Genomic DNA, 16,420 nt, shown 5'->3' on the forward strand with positions numbered 1-16,420 from the left:
TTCAGGATTTAAACAATGTTTAATTAATCGCGGAATATCCAACATCATCTATATATAGCTTCTTTTATAAAAGATGATAAAATAATTTTTTTAATGATTTACATTTGGGCTGAGTGTAAATGTCTTACAATTTTTAAAATTTTTTTAATCTTGATTTATTCAAAAACGTAAGAATAAAAACCGTAAGAACCATACATTTTTTACTTCATATGTAAAAAAATGATACAAAATCGTTCAATATTGTAAGAATTCTTACGTTTACAAAAAAAGTCACACAACCCTTCCACATATACTACTTTCGATGGTAAAAAAAAACTTTGCTCGTTTCTGGGAATCTAATTTATACATAAAGAATTATTGACATTGGAAATAATAAAGAGCAATAAACTCTAAAAAGAGCAAATTTTACTATAAGAAAAAACAAATAAATCTCGTTAATAAGAAGCCATTGTTATAGTTTAGCCGTATCTGCTAATTGGTTTAAGTTTCGATTAGTCTCAAACTTTCGAAATGTAATTTCGATTTTTTTTTAGATTTTCATGAATTTAATTAAAATATATTGATTAAAAATATGTGTACTAGACGTGATGCTTGATAAAGATCATATATCATATAAAATTAGAATGAATTAGACATGTAGAACGTGAGGTTAAGGGTTCTATTCTAAATAAAAGCCACACCAACAAATTGATGGAATCAAGCATGCAATTATTAGTAAATATATTGTAAATTTTCGTAGTGTTGATCTTTTGTAAAGATTTGAGTAAAAAAATGATGCAAGGAAGCAAATAATACCTTGGACAGCAACAACAGATCCATAAATATATGATTCGATCATTGAACGTGAAGAAGCTCCTATCGCTATTCCAGCTGAAATCGAAATTAGAAAAGCAACAAGAGTTCCCCAGTATTTATGAGCTAACAGTTTCCATATTTGAATATTTTGACTATCATCAGTGTTGCTAATTTTGATAGGTTTCAATTTTTTTGAAGACATCAAAAAATAATAAAAAATAATAATATCACCTTATCAGACGAATAACTCTAAAAAGAAAAATCTATTTGAAGTACTTGATTCTTTCCTCGAAAATTGCTATTAATAAGAATAAAATCAATAAATTTTCGAAATTGAGAAAAACAGATACGGCATAAGTGCACAATTTTTGATTTAGACTTATTTAATAAGCTTTAAATGGTTGAACTTTGAAAAATTTTGTTTTGAATTTTATTTTGGCCGGCCATCTATTTTATTTTCTGATAAAAATATAATGAAAGATTCCATTCACTGTGTTGGCATAGATTTTGGAAATCAGAATGCAATTGTTGCAGCCAACACCAATGAAAATATCAAAGTCTGCCTAAATCCTTCATCTACAAGGTTATCACCAACTTTGGTATCGTATGGCGACGAAAGGCGCTTTTTTGGAGATCTAGCTCAACAGAACCAACTCGAAAACATCAATTCTACGATTACATGTCTCAAAAAATTGATTGGATTAAAATATCAATCAGCAGAACGAGAAAGAATAGCCTCTCATGTTCAGTTTTCTATGGTTGAATTAAAAAACGGATATACTGGCATTTTAATTGAAAATGTTACTAATCAATACATTTTTACACCAGAACAGTGCATTGCATCATTATTAAAGTACTTAATTAACATTTCTAAAGAGAATGATCCAGAAGTAAACAAGTTATATTTATCAGTTGATACATTTTGTTCAAATATTCAAAGAATTGGACTTTTGAATGCAGCAAAAATAGCTGGTATAGATTGCGAACTAGTTACATCAACAGTTGCAGCAGGAGCAACATATATTTACTCTCATAAAGATAAATTACCAGAAGATCCCCAGCAATCTCAGGCCATTTGTGTAGTTGACATTGGCGATTCTTCATTAAAGGCTAGTGTCCTCAAATTGTCCCAAAATTCCATTGAAGTAATTGTCAACATGCAAAATGATGATATCAGCGGCAACAAAATCACTGAACTTCTAATTGAGAATCTCCTCAAATTTATATCACAGAAATACTCCATCAATCCTAGCGACAAACCCTCGTCCATGCTTCAATTTCTTAAATCTGTTGAAAAAGCCAAGAAAACCCTCTCAGTCAACACATCTGTTCCATTTGAATACCAGTATGGTGACAAATACATCAATTTTGTCCTTCAAAGAACAGATTTTGAAGCTCTAATCGAAGAATCCGCAGAAATTTGTGCATCAAGTGTAATAGAACTGATCAAAATCAGTGATGTCCAGCCAATCTTCATAGAACTCATCGGAGGAACGTCCAGAATTCCGTTATTCCGCAAAAAGATAAGTGAAATCGGAATTCCGATTGTATCTGACATCAATGTCGATGAGTGTGTGGCAATTGGATGCGCTATGAAGCCTTCTTTGCAGATTGCAGACAAGTTGTCTTATCCAATCGAAATTTCTGAGGGAAATATAACGGTTTTCGATGCTCTTGAGTTCATTCCGACAAAACCAAAGACTTGCAACATTCAAAATGCAAAATTCTCGTGTGATGTAAAAGTCGAGTCAAATGACAGCGATTACCAGGTTTTTGTTGACTCAAATGGAGTTTTCAGAGCTGTTGGTGACGTAAAAGTTACAATTCCAAACGATTTTTCGCAAAATCAAATCGAAAAATTCAAATTTATTGAGAAAAACCTGGAAAAACGCGACAAAGATGTTATTGAAAGCTATGAATTCAAGAACATGCTTGAGTCAAAGATATTTGAAGCGGAAAGATACCTCAGAGACATGAAAAAGGAATTATTAAAGGAAGAAGCATTCCAAAAACTAGATCAGAGGGCTAAAGAGAACAGAGAATGGTTTGACAGTAATGAAAACATCAGACATTCGAAGGAAGAGTACAAATACAGAATTGAAAAATTATCTTCATCAATTTCAAAGGCAAAACGTAGTATAGACCTCAAAGATGAAGTTAAACAGCATCTTGAAAAACTTAATTCGTTTATTTCCAAGTTGAAACAAGAAATTAGCCAAGATCAGCCGAGAAAAGACAACGGACTGAAGAAAAGGCTGCTGGAAATGCTTGATGAGAACAATAACATACTCACAACTGCCCAGTTTCAGTTTCAGTTCCCAGATCTGCTGAATGTTGTTGACAAAGTCTGCGAATTTCTGAAGGACAACATTATCCAGATCTGCAAGAAGAAAGAGGAACTGCTCAAGATGCCTTTGTTGGTGAGCAAGAGGAGAAACCCAAGAGAAAACTTTTGGGATGAAGCTTTAGGTTTGTATTAATAAAATATATATTTTTTTTGTTTGTTTATATAAAAAAAAATTATTTTTTTGTTGGAGAAGAAATGAAAAACGAACGGCGTGATGTTGTTGATTTCTGTGAGAAGGCACCTGATGAGCGAAGTTCTGATATCTTGTCTTTGATTGATGTAACTTCTTTTGATAAATTCAAATTTTTCAATTTTTGGAGTTCAATTTTTTCCTGAATTTCTTCTTTTTCTATGAATAGTTTTAGTGCTTCTGATATTATCTCGTTTTTTCTCTTTCTTTCCAAATTGGACAATCTAACTTTCCATTTTGCAAAATACCTTGACAAATCATTTAACAGGGCGATCTCATCTCCACCTGGAAATGCACTTACAGAATCACTGTCGTATACTAACACTTCTGCAGCTTTTCTTTCGACGAGAGATTCTCCGCAGTCTCCTTCGAAATTTGCATCATTTGTCATCAGCAGGGCTTTTTGTGGCTGGTGATTGTCCTTTTCTGCTTTTGGCTTTTCGAAATCGGAGTAAATACTCTCAGACAAACCAGCAGGTCGGGTTAATTGGAGTGGTGACTGGTTAGAATCCATTGACTCTCCACGTGAAGCCAGGAATTCACTGGATTGGACAAGGAGAGAAGTTTTTCTTTCAGTTTTTGTCTGCGGATTTCCGTCGAAATCGCTTGCATCGCTGTTTTCTGTGTCATTTTTAATAAGGATCGTTGTTGATGTCAGATTTTCACCTTGCGAGGCATCGAAAACAGTGTCATCCTTATGGAGGAGAAGGTTGGAGTTACTAAGAAAAGTTACGCTTGAATGTCTTTTAATTTCTGTTGCTTCTGACTCAGAGTTCATTGTTTTGTCTTCATCTGATGCTTGGTCGTTGTCAATCGAATTGTACTCATCAAATTTCTTTGGCTCTTCCTTTGATTTGTCCTCTGATTGGACACTTGTGTTTAGATTTGGCTTTTCTTCATCAGAAGCAATGTCGTTCGAAACTAAAGTGTCTTCATCCTTCTTCTCGCTGCTGCAGTTGTTGTTCTGAAAGAGATTGAGCGGCTTTTCGTCAACAAATGATCCTTCGCTGTCTGAAATTTGTTCCTGTTTCGTTTCTGACTTTGTTGATTGAAAATTATCGGAATTTTCTGGTGCTTTTTCAGATGAAATGGTGGCTTTGGTTTCTGTAGTTTCGTCATTTTCTGTTTCTTGCGTAACAAATTCAAAAGAGGTCTCGTTCAACTTTTGGAGTAGATCTAGGAGACTTTCAATGTCATATGTTGAATTACATAGCTGTATTAGCTCTTTGTGACTGTTTATATGCTTATTCGGAAGTTTGCACTGTATTGCGTATTTATTGAGAGTTTTGTGATAATTGAGAATCAATTCTCTTAAATGTGAAAAGTATTGTTTGAATGAAATGTTAAAATTATTTGATCTGATCGTATTTATTAAATCTTTCTCGTGTGAAATTAAATCAATTGAAATATCAGGAGAAATTCCAGAAACTTTTGATAACTTTAGAGCAGATAGAATGTTATTTATGGATTCTAAATGTAATAGCATTGTTTGCTCTAGATTAATTTGAATTTTAACATATATTGGAGAAAATTCTAAATCTGATATAGGTTTACCATTAATTAACTCAAGAGAAGGGACAATTGAAAGTAAATATGGGTAAAATAATGGAAAATTACAAATAGGATTCCCTCTAATAACAATATTTTTTAAATTATGGCAGCGAGATAATGGTTCGAGTGCATTAATTGTAGAAATTTTATTGTTTTCGATATTAAGATATGAAATATTCTTTAATTGATGGATTCCTTTCAATGAAGAAAGTCTGTTATTTGAAATTATAACGGAACAAGCGCATAAACATTGCCTAGGAAGCTTATCTATAGTTTCTACACTACTGCTTGTAGCACGGATTGTATCATTTTGATAAGATAAGACTTCTGAAAGCATATTATTATTATTGATTCAAATAAATTTTTTTTTGACAAATTTCACAAATATTTTTGCACAATTATAAAGTAATATATAAATACATTTTACAAACATTTTTGCACAATTATATTCATAATTCTTCTTCATCGTAATCATCATCCAAGAAATCCTCTTCTTCGAACTCATCGTCATCTCCTCCGAAGAAGAATGCTTTTCCGAAGATGGAAATCGCTGCCTCTCGCGGTGTTACGTAATCATCGTCGTCATCATCTTGATAGTACTGATTTGGCATCATTCCTCCGAATGGCTTGGAAATTACGTCTCTCATCTGAGATATTTTGTCCTCTAAGAACTTATTCCACTCCTCATTTTCCGGATCTGGTCCCAACTTCTTCGAAATATAGTTAGATATGGCGTACAAGTGTCCTATGTATGACACTTGTTTGTGGTCGTAGCCATCAAACGCTTTTATGATCTCTTCATACATGTTTAACTTTTTAATTAATAATCTGAGGGATTTGTCATCTTTTCCGATCTTGAGCATGACATTATAGAAAGATTGGTGCAGGAAAGTGTGAAATGGGAGCTCCATGAACTTTTTAAATAGGTATTTCATCATATCAACTACGCATGGTTCCGGATCGGGGTAAACTTGGAGGATGGCAGTAATAAGCTCAATTGCTCTGTACTTGTCGTCAAGAAATGGCCGGTCTTGCTGTACAAATTCACATAATGCTTCTAAATTTTCAGCTGTTTCGGCAAATATGGTCCCAAATAAGATATTGCTCTGCATCTCTGATTCTTCTTCGTATATAACAAGGCCAAGAACCTCGTAAACTACGCGAAATGCAGCAGCAGCAACATGAGTAGTCGCATTGTATCCGAAATCGAAAAATCGAGCAATGCTGTTCTTCTTGGTAAAGAGATCAAGTACCGGAGACCCTAGTTCGGCTGAGCAAATGATGTTTCTGAGGAAATTTAAAAGACGCTCATTGATGTAATCGATGTTTCCGAACGAGTTGTAGATAGCTTGGTCAACACGCGTATTTTCGATGTATTTCCACATAGATTTGCGAGTATCACAGGTGATGATTTCCATTAGGTTCGAAATAGAGAGATGATGAACTCGACTTAAAAGAAGTGGTATAAATTTGTCTTTGGGAAGTTTATTAAGGATGCCACAATCTGAATCTTTCATGTAAAATTCGATTAATTTACAAAAACAAGTGGAATCTACTTCTGAAAAGTCTGCCTCTTGAGAAATAAATGCATAAATATGGGATGCAAATTCTGGTGAGTTCTGAATTTGATTTGTGAATGGTTGCATATTTGATAAAAGAAGATCTAAAGCCTTTTTTTGAATAACAACACTTGTTTTGATTACTCCTATAGCAACATCTACAAATTCACCGACATGCTTCAAAATAAAGTCTAATAATTTTGGGACTTGCCTTTTTATGGCTGTTTTAATTGTATCCTCTTTAATTAAGTCAATAATGCTTGAATTTGGATTAGATATTATGCTAGTTATGCGATTAAGTGTTTTCTCATCAATGAACCAGGCAGACATTTTTTTTTCTAGCACGTTTTCACCAAATTCATCATTTATATCTCGAGATGTTACCTTGGATAGATTGATTTCGTTTCGTTCTGTGAATGAAGGTTCTACTAAGGCAGGAATTATGTTACCCATCAACCCATACATTTATGTATTTGATTAGTTCAAAATTAGGAAAATAAATTAATATTGTTGGTTATTGTTTCAATTAATGTTATTAAATCTTTGTTAGATGTATTATAATTTTGGTCGCTGAAATTCAAAATCCAGATACTTTTGAATTGAGAGTTCTGAGAAGTGATTCCACCATAACCCCCATCCATGGAGGTTAGAATTCATACTAGAAATGCAGTGTCCAATGGTAATGTTACCCCTTATATTACTTTAAAAATCTATCACTTTTTGGTCTCAATTGTATTCGAAATGAATATGAAATATGATGTTATCTAGTATTTTTTATAATATATCAATGACCATCAAAAATTATAAATAAATGTTTATTAAATATATCGCAATATAAGAATTCATAAATAAATTTTGAATATCAAGGAGAAATATTTGATTCCAAGAAAGAGGACAAGGAAAGATATATTTATCAAGGGTATATCGAATTTAAACTGTAATAAGCTTTGCAAACATGAATTTAGGCCAATAAATTTGATAATATTGATATTATAAAATCAATGAAATTCGATAAGCTTTGTGTTATCCATAGTTGAGAATTTTCCTATTTGATATAAAATCAAATAGGACTGATAATTATTGGAAAAAATTATTTAAAATGCACATGTATTGGGGATCTGTAGCTGAAATTTTGAATTAAGTTGAGTAAATATTGATTGTAGCATTGTAAGACATCGGAAAATCATATATTTTTTAAAAATCTGGATTAAATTAAGGTGAAATCTCTAATTATTGTCATTTTTGTTTGGAGATTATCAAAGTTGTGGCAGAGTTAGAGGTATGCCTTTGGAAAATTACGGGATATTTCAAATACTGGTGCGCTCAGAGGATGAAAAAAATTGTTTCATTAAAATTGAGAAGGAAATTTAACGTACAATAATATAATTGATACTTACATTATGCTCATTATATGGGTTAAATTTCAAATTACCCTTGTCAGACGATAACGATTATTTTTCAATATAATAATCGTTCTTGAAAAAAGGTAACCCCAATGGATTGTATTTAAATCGTATGTACATTCTATTTCATCAAAAAAATTTACCCTTTTCTCTCATATTTTTGGTAGAAACACTTCTGAGTTCTGATGTCAGTTTAGAAATTTTACGAATGAGCGATGAAATCTTTTCAATATCCGTATATGGGACTTCCGAATTGAACTGCCGAAGCTCCATGAAGAACGTTGCCTGTAAAGTTTCTATAGTTAACACTATTACAGGAACTCTTGTCACCAAATCAGATGTTAATAGAAAAGTAATTTCTGTACGTGAAGCTCAAAACAGTCAATATATTTCACCTATTGTAACTAAGTATATCGATTCAGCCCGCTTATCATCGCCAATATTCAAATGGAATGAAACTTTTATTTATAACGAACTTTATTCATATATTACGAAACCAAATTTAATGTTTATTTTTGAAATCATTGACTATACTATATATGAAGGATGCAAGCAATTCTGCCCATTAGCGTGGGGTTATTTAAAACTTCGAAATCTTGATGGAAAACTCGTTAATGCAGATTCTCCTCGAAATATACAATTATACGAATACCCTCAAGGATATCAATTAACGAACCATTCAACAATTGTCAAATGTTGCGATTTAATCAACAAAAGAGTTAATATTGATTGTATTTTACGAGTTTGCATTAAACCAGTTCAACCTCAGCAGTTTGTAACTATTACCAAACGTCCTAAGTCTGTTTTTGAAAAAGAAGTCGGAGAAGTGGATATTCATGAATTAATTAAGACAGAAGAAGAAGATTCACTATCAATTGCCATAGAACATAGCGACATTGATAATGAGCCAGCCTCACAATGCATTCTTCCAAGAGTTTTGAAAACGCAATTATATCCTGGCGACCACGGGGCTCTCTACCTTACATTTAATCATGCAGGCACAATGTTAGCTGCCGCAGTTCATAAGGATCATCAATACTATATAGATTTGATTAATACTGCAACATTCAAATTAATTGATTCATTTCCAGCACACATTGAGACTATTTATGAACTAGAATTTTCCAAAAACGACAATTTACTGCTTTCTGTATCTGCTGATTGCTCAGCCAAAGTTTGGACTGTGGAAGGTCCGCACAAACCTTTAATTATGCCACATTCCAAATTTGTATACACAGGCAAGTTTCATCCGATTGACAACAATCTTATATTTACTGCCGGATATGATGGGATCATTTATGTATGGGATTACAACCAAAAAAAGTGTTTCAAACAATTCATAGGGCATAAAACTAGAATTAACTCAATGACTTTCTCTCCAAATGGCAGAAGACTATATTGTGGCGATTCTTCTGGCGTAATTTCAGTTTGGAGGACAGTTATTGAGAATGGAGAACTAAAATTCTCAAACAAAAGATTTTTAGTTGATGACGAGATTGGAAATACGCCAATATCCCATATGGAAATGGTCCGCTCGAATTTTTGTTTACTAATTCATACTCATGATGATGTTATTAGGGTTTTCGATACAAAGGCTATGACTACAACAACAAGATATATTGGCGCAAAGTGTAGGCGCTATTTAATAAGATCAACATTCTCCCCTGATGGTCAATTCATCATTTCTGGATCAGAAGATGGAAACATATTAATTTGGACAGTTAAATCTCCGAAATCATCTAACACAGTTCAATGGACAAATAAGTTTAACAAACCTGTGACGAGCCTTGCTTGGAATCCAAAGAGGAATATGATTGCAATCTCCTCTTTCGGTGAGGGGCAGCCAATACTAATTTTCGTTGATCCTGATGAGTCAGAATTTGATTTGTCAAATGTTGAAGAAGTTTCTATGAAATCAGAAGAATCAGATCAATTCTAATATTTGCTATAGACTTCATGTTTTATTGTTTTTTTATATAAAATTTTTGTAAGTATTTCATTATTTTATGCAATGATATATCATAATATTGATGGAATGAATCCTAAATTTTTTATTATGTAAGTAAGTAAAAAAAATTCATTAAGAATTAACGAAGAACTTTATATAAAATCAATATAAAAGAAAACATAACTAAATAGTAAATATATAATATATAAAAGTTTTGTATAAATTACAATATTTTTTTTGATCATATATAAAAAAAAAGAATTAAATTATTTCTTGTATTTCTTGATGAAATCATCAAGAGTGAATGTGAAGAATCCGTTTGTGATGTGTAAGATAGCATTCATCTCGTCGAGCGATGCGTTTTCTTGCATAGAAACACACAAACGAAGAAGTTTATGAAGATGTTTAGGAACATCTTTTAAACTTCTTTTTCCATCTTTCTCCATACGAGTAAATATAGTACGGAAAATAGAGATACAAATCATACGTGACATATATGTTATTTTGACTTCTTTGTCGAATATAATCTTAGGCATCTTGACAATCAAGTTTATCTCGTCATCACGCACACCAGGAGCTTGAAGAGATTCGGAGAAGTCCCAGTTGTCGAAAAGCCACCACTTAATGTCGTTCATGCAGTCCCATGCTTTATCTGAGAACATGCGGTGGATATCGTCTGCCTCTGCGTAACCGATGATACCATTAAGAAGAAACATGATAGACAAGTCAGAAAGAGCTGTCCAAAGACCTCTGAAATCACTGATGACGTCGTTCTCTTTGAACTCCGAAACTTGGTGTTCCATGATTTGAACGATGTCGTCGGCGTATGCTTTCTTATCGCGCATGACGTCAACGATGAATCGAAGGAATGTGAACAAGTCGTTGGGAAAGTCGATTATAAGCTGAAGAGCTGCCTGGAAAAAGTCCGGTGCTTCGATGATAAGAACTGGGAGTTCGAAATCGTTAGTCTTGTAGTCATCGAATGCACCACGAACTGTGTTAATTGTCTCTTCTTTGATTTCTTTAATGTCAAGCTCATCAAGTTGTTCAATGCCTTTCTTGATGTATTTGTTCTTAACTTCAACAATTTCGTAGATCATGAACTGGAAACGAGGCTTAAGAAGTTTAGATTGTGCAACAACATCAAGACGACGCCACATTTGTGGATTAACTTTGATGATGAAGTTTGCACCAGCATTCACAACGAAGTGATGAAGCATCTCGATGTGTGTGGAATGAGGAGGGTTCTTCTCGACTTTCTCGAAAAGAGAGTTGATAGCAGTGTGACCATTTGCCTCCGCCATTGCATTAACTGCAAGAAGACAACCGAAGAAGGCAGCAGTACCATTGCAGTTGTTCACGTCGCTCTCTCGCTCTTCCTGGCCTGGATTGCTGATGTACTCAAAGAACTTAGTGATGATCTCGCGAACAACTGTCTCTCGGAATTTATCGCTGCTGCAAATAGCAGTGAACTTGGCATATGCTGGAGCAAATGACTGCTCGTTAATGGCTTTAGTAGTGAATGTCTCAACAGCAAAGTTGATTCTTTCGTCTGTTGTAAGTAGAGGAGTAAGTTCTTCATCTGTCATGTGAAGTGTCTTGAATGTAAGCCTGTTGTATGCCATCTTGATCTGGAAGCGGAATGCTTCATCTGAGTTCTCGTTCCATTGACCCTGAGTTTTGAGAGACTTGGTAGGAATGAAAACGTCTGGATTGTCTTTTGGATTACGCTTCCGATATGCTTCCGCAGCTGCTTCTCGCTTAGCACGCTCTTGCTCTTGGATAAGCTGTTGTTTGCGTTGCTTCTGCTCCTCCAAACGTTGCTGTGCTGTAAGAATTGGAGTAGATTTTCCTTTATCTTTATCTTTGCCTTTTTCTTCAGCGTAAATTTCAGGATACAACATTTCGTGATGTAAAAGTTGTAAGAGTTTGAAACCAGGTGATTTTTGGATAACTGAGATCGATGATAATGTATTTATGTTTGTGACACCTTTACGAAGATCTCTAAGTGTTTCAACTGGGTAAATGTTCTTTTGAACAATGCATTGGCTAGAAGGAACGTTTCCTGCACGAACAATTTGAATAGGAGCAGTTGGCCTTGTACTTTCCGATGTTTTGATTGTAATATATTTAGTATTACGTTCTTTACCTTCTGCATCAACTTCTGTTACTTCATGGATTATGCCATCTTCAAGGCCTTTTGGTTTCTCAACTGTTGGGCCATCAATAGGATATTCAGGGAATGGATTGGCTTCTTCGTTTTCGTAGTAAACTCCTTTATCCATTCCTGGCTTAGAAACAGAAAGAGATGTTTGCAAGACACCTGCATAAAGTTTCTTTTGTTTTGTTGGTTGATTATTTTGGCTCCATCGGAGTTCAAGTGTTTGATTACCACCTGGTGCTTCAATTTTCATATCAGAGTAATGATCATCAAAAATGTTAGGAACAGATTTAGTACGAACCTGCAAACCAGATGAATGTGATAGATCAACTGATAAGCCAGGTCGACTTAAGATACTTTCTTTCTCAATGACATCGAGTGGCTTTGCTGAAGGTTGAGATCTTGGTAAGGAAAGTGCTGTTTTGATGTTTCCCTTTAAAACAGGTTGCTCTGAAAGTATTTCGTGATCATTGGTCTTTTCGTATCTTGTCGAGTAGTCTAATGACAGTTTGCCTGCTTTTGATGTAATCGCAGACTGTGATGAAGATTTATGCTTTGGAATGGATACAGGATTCTCTAAAAACTTAGATATGTCACTAAGTTGCATTTGAAGAAGTAAGGATGAGTCGACTTCTTGATTGATCGGATCTTCTTCTTGGAGCTCGTCTTCTGTAGGGATCTCTGAGAGTTCAATTGGACGTGAAAGAATACTGTTGTGAATTGATGAAGGATCAAAGGATGACGATGTCTTAATAGTCCGTCTAGACTTTTGGATCTGACTGTTGTTGCTGCTGTTATTAACTTCTTCAGTCATTGATTCAAGTGATCCTTTAAGAGGAATGTTAATATTTAATGGAGTCCTTGAGCGTGGAGGTGGAAGAGGAATTGTACTTGGAGATGTGAAATCAATTGATTGTGATCGAACTCGGATTTGCCTGTTAGATGATGAAACTGGAATCGATATCTCTTTTGGAATAATGTGAGCTGTTTGCCTTGTAGGAATATAATAATTTTTTCCGGGAGCTTTTTTATCATTGTCGACTTCAACTCCAGGATATTTGTCATCTTCCGATGAATAATTGTAACTATCTGAGTAATCGTATTGAAAATTTGATGATGAATAATTATTAATTGAACGTTGATGGCGACGATTGTTGATTCTTCTCTTTGGTGCACTTCTTTCTTCATCTTCGGAATAGCTGTAGTAATAATCATCTGAGTAATAATCTGTATTTCGAATTTTCTCATAACGCTCAGAAAATGCTGATGATGTCCATGCACTTGCAGTGCCATAATTGGAGTAATTGGATCCTACATTTGATCCAGTACCCCGAGACATTATGAAGAAAAACTCTAATTAATTTTTTAATACTCAAAAATAGTCAGAAAACGGTTTTTTACAACCAATTTCTGATGTTGATAAAAGTGTCACTTTTATTATCGGCTAATGTGGAAAACTTTCATTAATTACTATTACATATCATTCATGAAGCTTAATAAATTCGATATCATTCAGAAATTGGTATATTTTTGCATAATAGAATTATTGAAAAATTTACAAATGTCAAAATTTACTTTTCAAACACTTCAATGACAATTTTCTTTGTTTCTGCCAAAATGGAGCTCTATTGGAAATTTTACTTGTGATTTACTTGTCTTTTATTTGATTCATTGAGATAATCAAATTGATAAGATCAGGACCAGGAAAATCTGCAAGAATAATACCAATTTTTTTAATATTTGGATTTTTCTTTATGTAATTAATGACCAAATTGTTTGTTCCTTCAAAACCTACAAAAGAATAGCAGCTGCAACCAAATCTTGGAAAATCTTCGTAATTTGAATTTGTTGCAGGTAGCATTATTCCTGTTAATAGCCGAGGTGCAATAGTTTGTGGACTTGACTGTCCACTAGCTACAAAATAAGGAAAAGACAATCGAGACGCAGAAAGGAAATTTATATAGAGATTGCTACTTGAAATATCATCATTCGCTGCATTAATATGTTTTTTGATCAATTCCCATTTATTAAAAAGATTCCAATTGTGCTTAAAATGGTATTGATCTTGAATATTTACATAAGGAGAACGCCATTGAACACCATACGTTTTATCCGTAGTAAATTGTTGTACAACAACAATTTTTCCTCTTGTTTCTTTTAGAAGCGGATCTTGTGGATTTGGATTTGAAGAAGGATCCCAGATGTAGCTTCTATATTTCTCAATTTGTTCATCAAATACCTGCTCAAATGTTTTATTGTTGTTTTTTCTCTTATACTCATGCTTTATGCGCATATAAATTGTTTCGGATGGATTTTCTTGTAGAAACTTTGTTGTAATTTCTAGAACATCGATAAACATCGATTTTTGGCTGACGAAACCATGATGGATATAAAAATCATCATCATGATGGTTGCATCGAATATCAACAAAACGAATTCCAGCGATATATTGCTTAATTAGGGGTAATCTTTGGCATATAACTGCATCTCCACCTCGGAATGCCATTGTTTCATGTGTTCCAATTATATTGATCTGATGTAAAAATAAATTATCATCTAGATGTGACATCCATTTTGAATTATCTAATTTTGTATGTTTGTGATGAGAATATCCTTGAGGGCGCCTATATTGCCCTATTTTCTCTTCGTTTCCGATTGACATCAAAAATCTGGTAATGACACATTTTTTTCCTATGGTTGAAGATGTCTTCCTTTCTGCTCGATATGCCGGAAATGAAAGAAATACTTAGTACGACCTAATGTAATTCTATAATCTGCAACTATCTTGTGTAATTCATGTAGATGCATTAAGTATTATCTTCCAACAATATAGTTGAAAACTCATGAGATTTTGGACGTCACTTTTTTAAAATTTGAATTAGAAAACGGAATATGAGTTCTTTTAATAGTTCATTCAGTACAAACAGCCAAATTAAGGATCCTACTGAAGCGGCATTAGAGCTAGCAGAAAAGATTATTTCTTCTCTTTCAGATCAATCAATAGTTTCTTGTTACTTTGAGCAAAAATAAAGGATTATGAATTCATCTTCGAGATCTTCCAGTAGTTCCACTTCTAACAACAAAATCGATACAGGGAGTGCTTATCAATCATATCAAAAATTCGTTGAAGAGAATAATACAATCAAGGAAGAAATATATCGCTTGAAAGCAAATAAACCAGACTTTTCATCTTCTCCAAACAACGAAGAGATAGCTAAATTACTTCATGAAATGCAAGTTAATACATTTAATGCATCTCCAAGTTCAATTGAAAACGCAACAACAGAATTAGAAAAGTTGAAGCGAGTTATAGAAGTCAAATTCGATTCGTTATCATTTATTCTCTCAGGGCTTAAACACGAGAATGCACAATTTAAGAAACAATGGAATGAATGTGTTGCAAGTTGTGAATCTCGTTTAGAAGCCGCAAAAGAGAAAGAAACACACGATGCTATCAAGTTTGAAGAAGATTTCTCTAAGCTTCAAAACAGTATTAAAGAACACTAAGATCAATTATTACTTCTTCGTCAAGAGCATCAAAAAGCAATAGAAGATAATGAGTCTCTTCTTCACCAGCAAAGCGAAGCAAACGATAATCTTTCGCAAATGCAATACGCTTTAGAATCAGCAAATTCAAATGTAAACGAACTTGAAGCCGAAAGTGGTCAATTGCTTGACGAAATTAAAGATCTCAAGAAGAGCATATCAACTAAATCAAAGGAATTAGCACAATTACAGAGATTGAATCGTGTAACACCAGATGGGCCATCTATTAATATTAGCGATGAAATAGAGCGAATAAAGCAAAAAACTGCAGTACTTAGGGCAGAAAATGCTCAAATGGCGTTTGAGTTAAAGAGAATGGAACAGAAATCTTATAGTGATTCATTATCTCCTACTTCTACTCTAACTTTAGACGAGGATGAGTTAGCTGCACATATTCTGAGATCAAAACTTCATTAATTTTTTTTCTCAAAAAAAGCATATATAGTAGTAGGATATGATGGGTTTTGTGACTTTTTTTGTTACATCTATATATAGACGATGCATTAAAATATATTTATAAACCATTAAAAAAATTAAAGTTATTTTTAAAATAATTTATTTTTTTATTCTTACATAAATGACCCAACAAGTAAAACCAGATAAAATAGATTATCGAATTTTAGAGGATGGTGTTCCTGTTTATATTCAAAGATTTAAAGGGAAGCAATATTATAGAATTGTTAATCCTGAATACATAAAACATTTATTTAAAAAGGAAGACTGTGAATTATTAAACGCTAATGAATATGAAAATGCTAAATCAAAACTGAGATATAAATATATTGGAAGTGATGAAAGGTGTAAAGATAAAGATAAAGTTTATACAGTTTCATATAATAACAGGCACACGTTAGGGATAAGAAAACATTTAGGAGATTATGGGAAATGTTCCGAATTCTTCAAATCTAGTATATACGAGA

The 16,420-nt window shown here is 33.4% G+C and overlaps 8 protein-coding genes across 8 annotated transcripts; 3 read left to right on the plus strand and 5 right to left on the minus strand.

Annotated features, from left to right (window-relative positions):
* Positions 1-374: 374 nt before the first annotated feature.
* Positions 375-997, minus strand: TVAGG3_0070250 (uncharacterized protein; the record flags this gene model as incomplete). The annotated part of the gene is made up of 1 exon (XM_001324284.1): positions 659-997. One exon carries the CDS (start codon positions 995-997, stop codon positions 659-661), a length of 339 nt encoding a protein of 112 aa, XP_001324319.1.
* Positions 998-1,268: 271 nt separating this feature from the next.
* On the plus strand, positions 1,269-3,275 carry TVAGG3_0070260 (ATP binding; the record flags this gene model as incomplete). Its single annotated transcript, XM_001324283.1, has 1 exon — positions 1,269-3,275. One exon carries the CDS (start codon positions 1,269-1,271, stop codon positions 3,273-3,275), a length of 2,007 nt encoding a protein of 668 aa, XP_001324318.1.
* A 40-nt stretch (positions 3,276-3,315) lies between these two features.
* TVAGG3_0070270 (U2 small nuclear ribonucleoprotein A' family) lies at positions 3,316-5,220 on the minus strand (the record flags this gene model as incomplete). The annotated part of the gene is made up of 1 exon (XM_001324282.1): positions 3,316-5,220. One exon carries the CDS (start codon positions 5,218-5,220, stop codon positions 3,316-3,318), a length of 1,905 nt encoding a protein of 634 aa, XP_001324317.1.
* Positions 5,221-5,330: 110 nt separating this feature from the next.
* TVAGG3_0070280 (serine/threonine-protein phosphatase 6 regulatory subunit family) lies at positions 5,331-6,772 on the minus strand (the record flags this gene model as incomplete). Its single annotated transcript, XM_001324281.1, has 1 exon — positions 5,333-6,772. The coding sequence occupies one exon, from the start codon at positions 6,770-6,772 to the stop codon at positions 5,333-5,335; it is 1,440 nt and encodes a 479-aa protein (XP_001324316.1).
* A 1,248-nt stretch (positions 6,773-8,020) lies between these two features.
* On the plus strand, positions 8,021-9,803 carry TVAGG3_0070290 (jouberin family; the record flags this gene model as incomplete). The annotated part of the gene is made up of 1 exon (XM_001324280.1): positions 8,054-9,784. The coding sequence occupies one exon, from the start codon at positions 8,054-8,056 to the stop codon at positions 9,782-9,784; it is 1,731 nt and encodes a 576-aa protein (XP_001324315.1).
* Positions 9,804-9,929: 126 nt separating this feature from the next.
* On the minus strand, positions 9,930-13,317 carry TVAGG3_0070300 (armadillo (ARM) repeat-containing protein family; the record flags this gene model as incomplete). The annotated part of the gene is made up of 1 exon (XM_001324279.1): positions 10,060-13,293. The coding sequence occupies one exon, from the start codon at positions 13,291-13,293 to the stop codon at positions 10,060-10,062; it is 3,234 nt and encodes a 1,077-aa protein (XP_001324314.1).
* A 127-nt stretch (positions 13,318-13,444) lies between these two features.
* Positions 13,445-14,809, minus strand: TVAGG3_0070310 (phosphoric diester hydrolase protein; the record flags this gene model as incomplete). The annotated part of the gene is made up of 1 exon (XM_001324278.1): positions 13,603-14,616. The coding sequence occupies one exon, from the start codon at positions 14,614-14,616 to the stop codon at positions 13,603-13,605; it is 1,014 nt and encodes a 337-aa protein (XP_001324313.1).
* A 28-nt stretch (positions 14,810-14,837) lies between these two features.
* On the plus strand, positions 14,838-16,010 carry TVAGG3_0070320 (uncharacterized protein; the record flags this gene model as incomplete). The annotated part of the gene is made up of 1 exon (XM_001324276.1): positions 15,561-15,917. One exon carries the CDS (start codon positions 15,561-15,563, stop codon positions 15,915-15,917), a length of 357 nt encoding a protein of 118 aa, XP_001324311.1.
* Between the last annotated feature and the right edge of the window lie 410 nt (positions 16,011-16,420).

This window comes from Trichomonas vaginalis, chromosome IV (assembly GCF_026262505.1).
Source record: "Trichomonas vaginalis G3 chromosome IV, whole genome shotgun sequence".
NCBI lineage: Eukaryota > Parabasalia > Trichomonadida > Trichomonadidae > Trichomonas > Trichomonas vaginalis.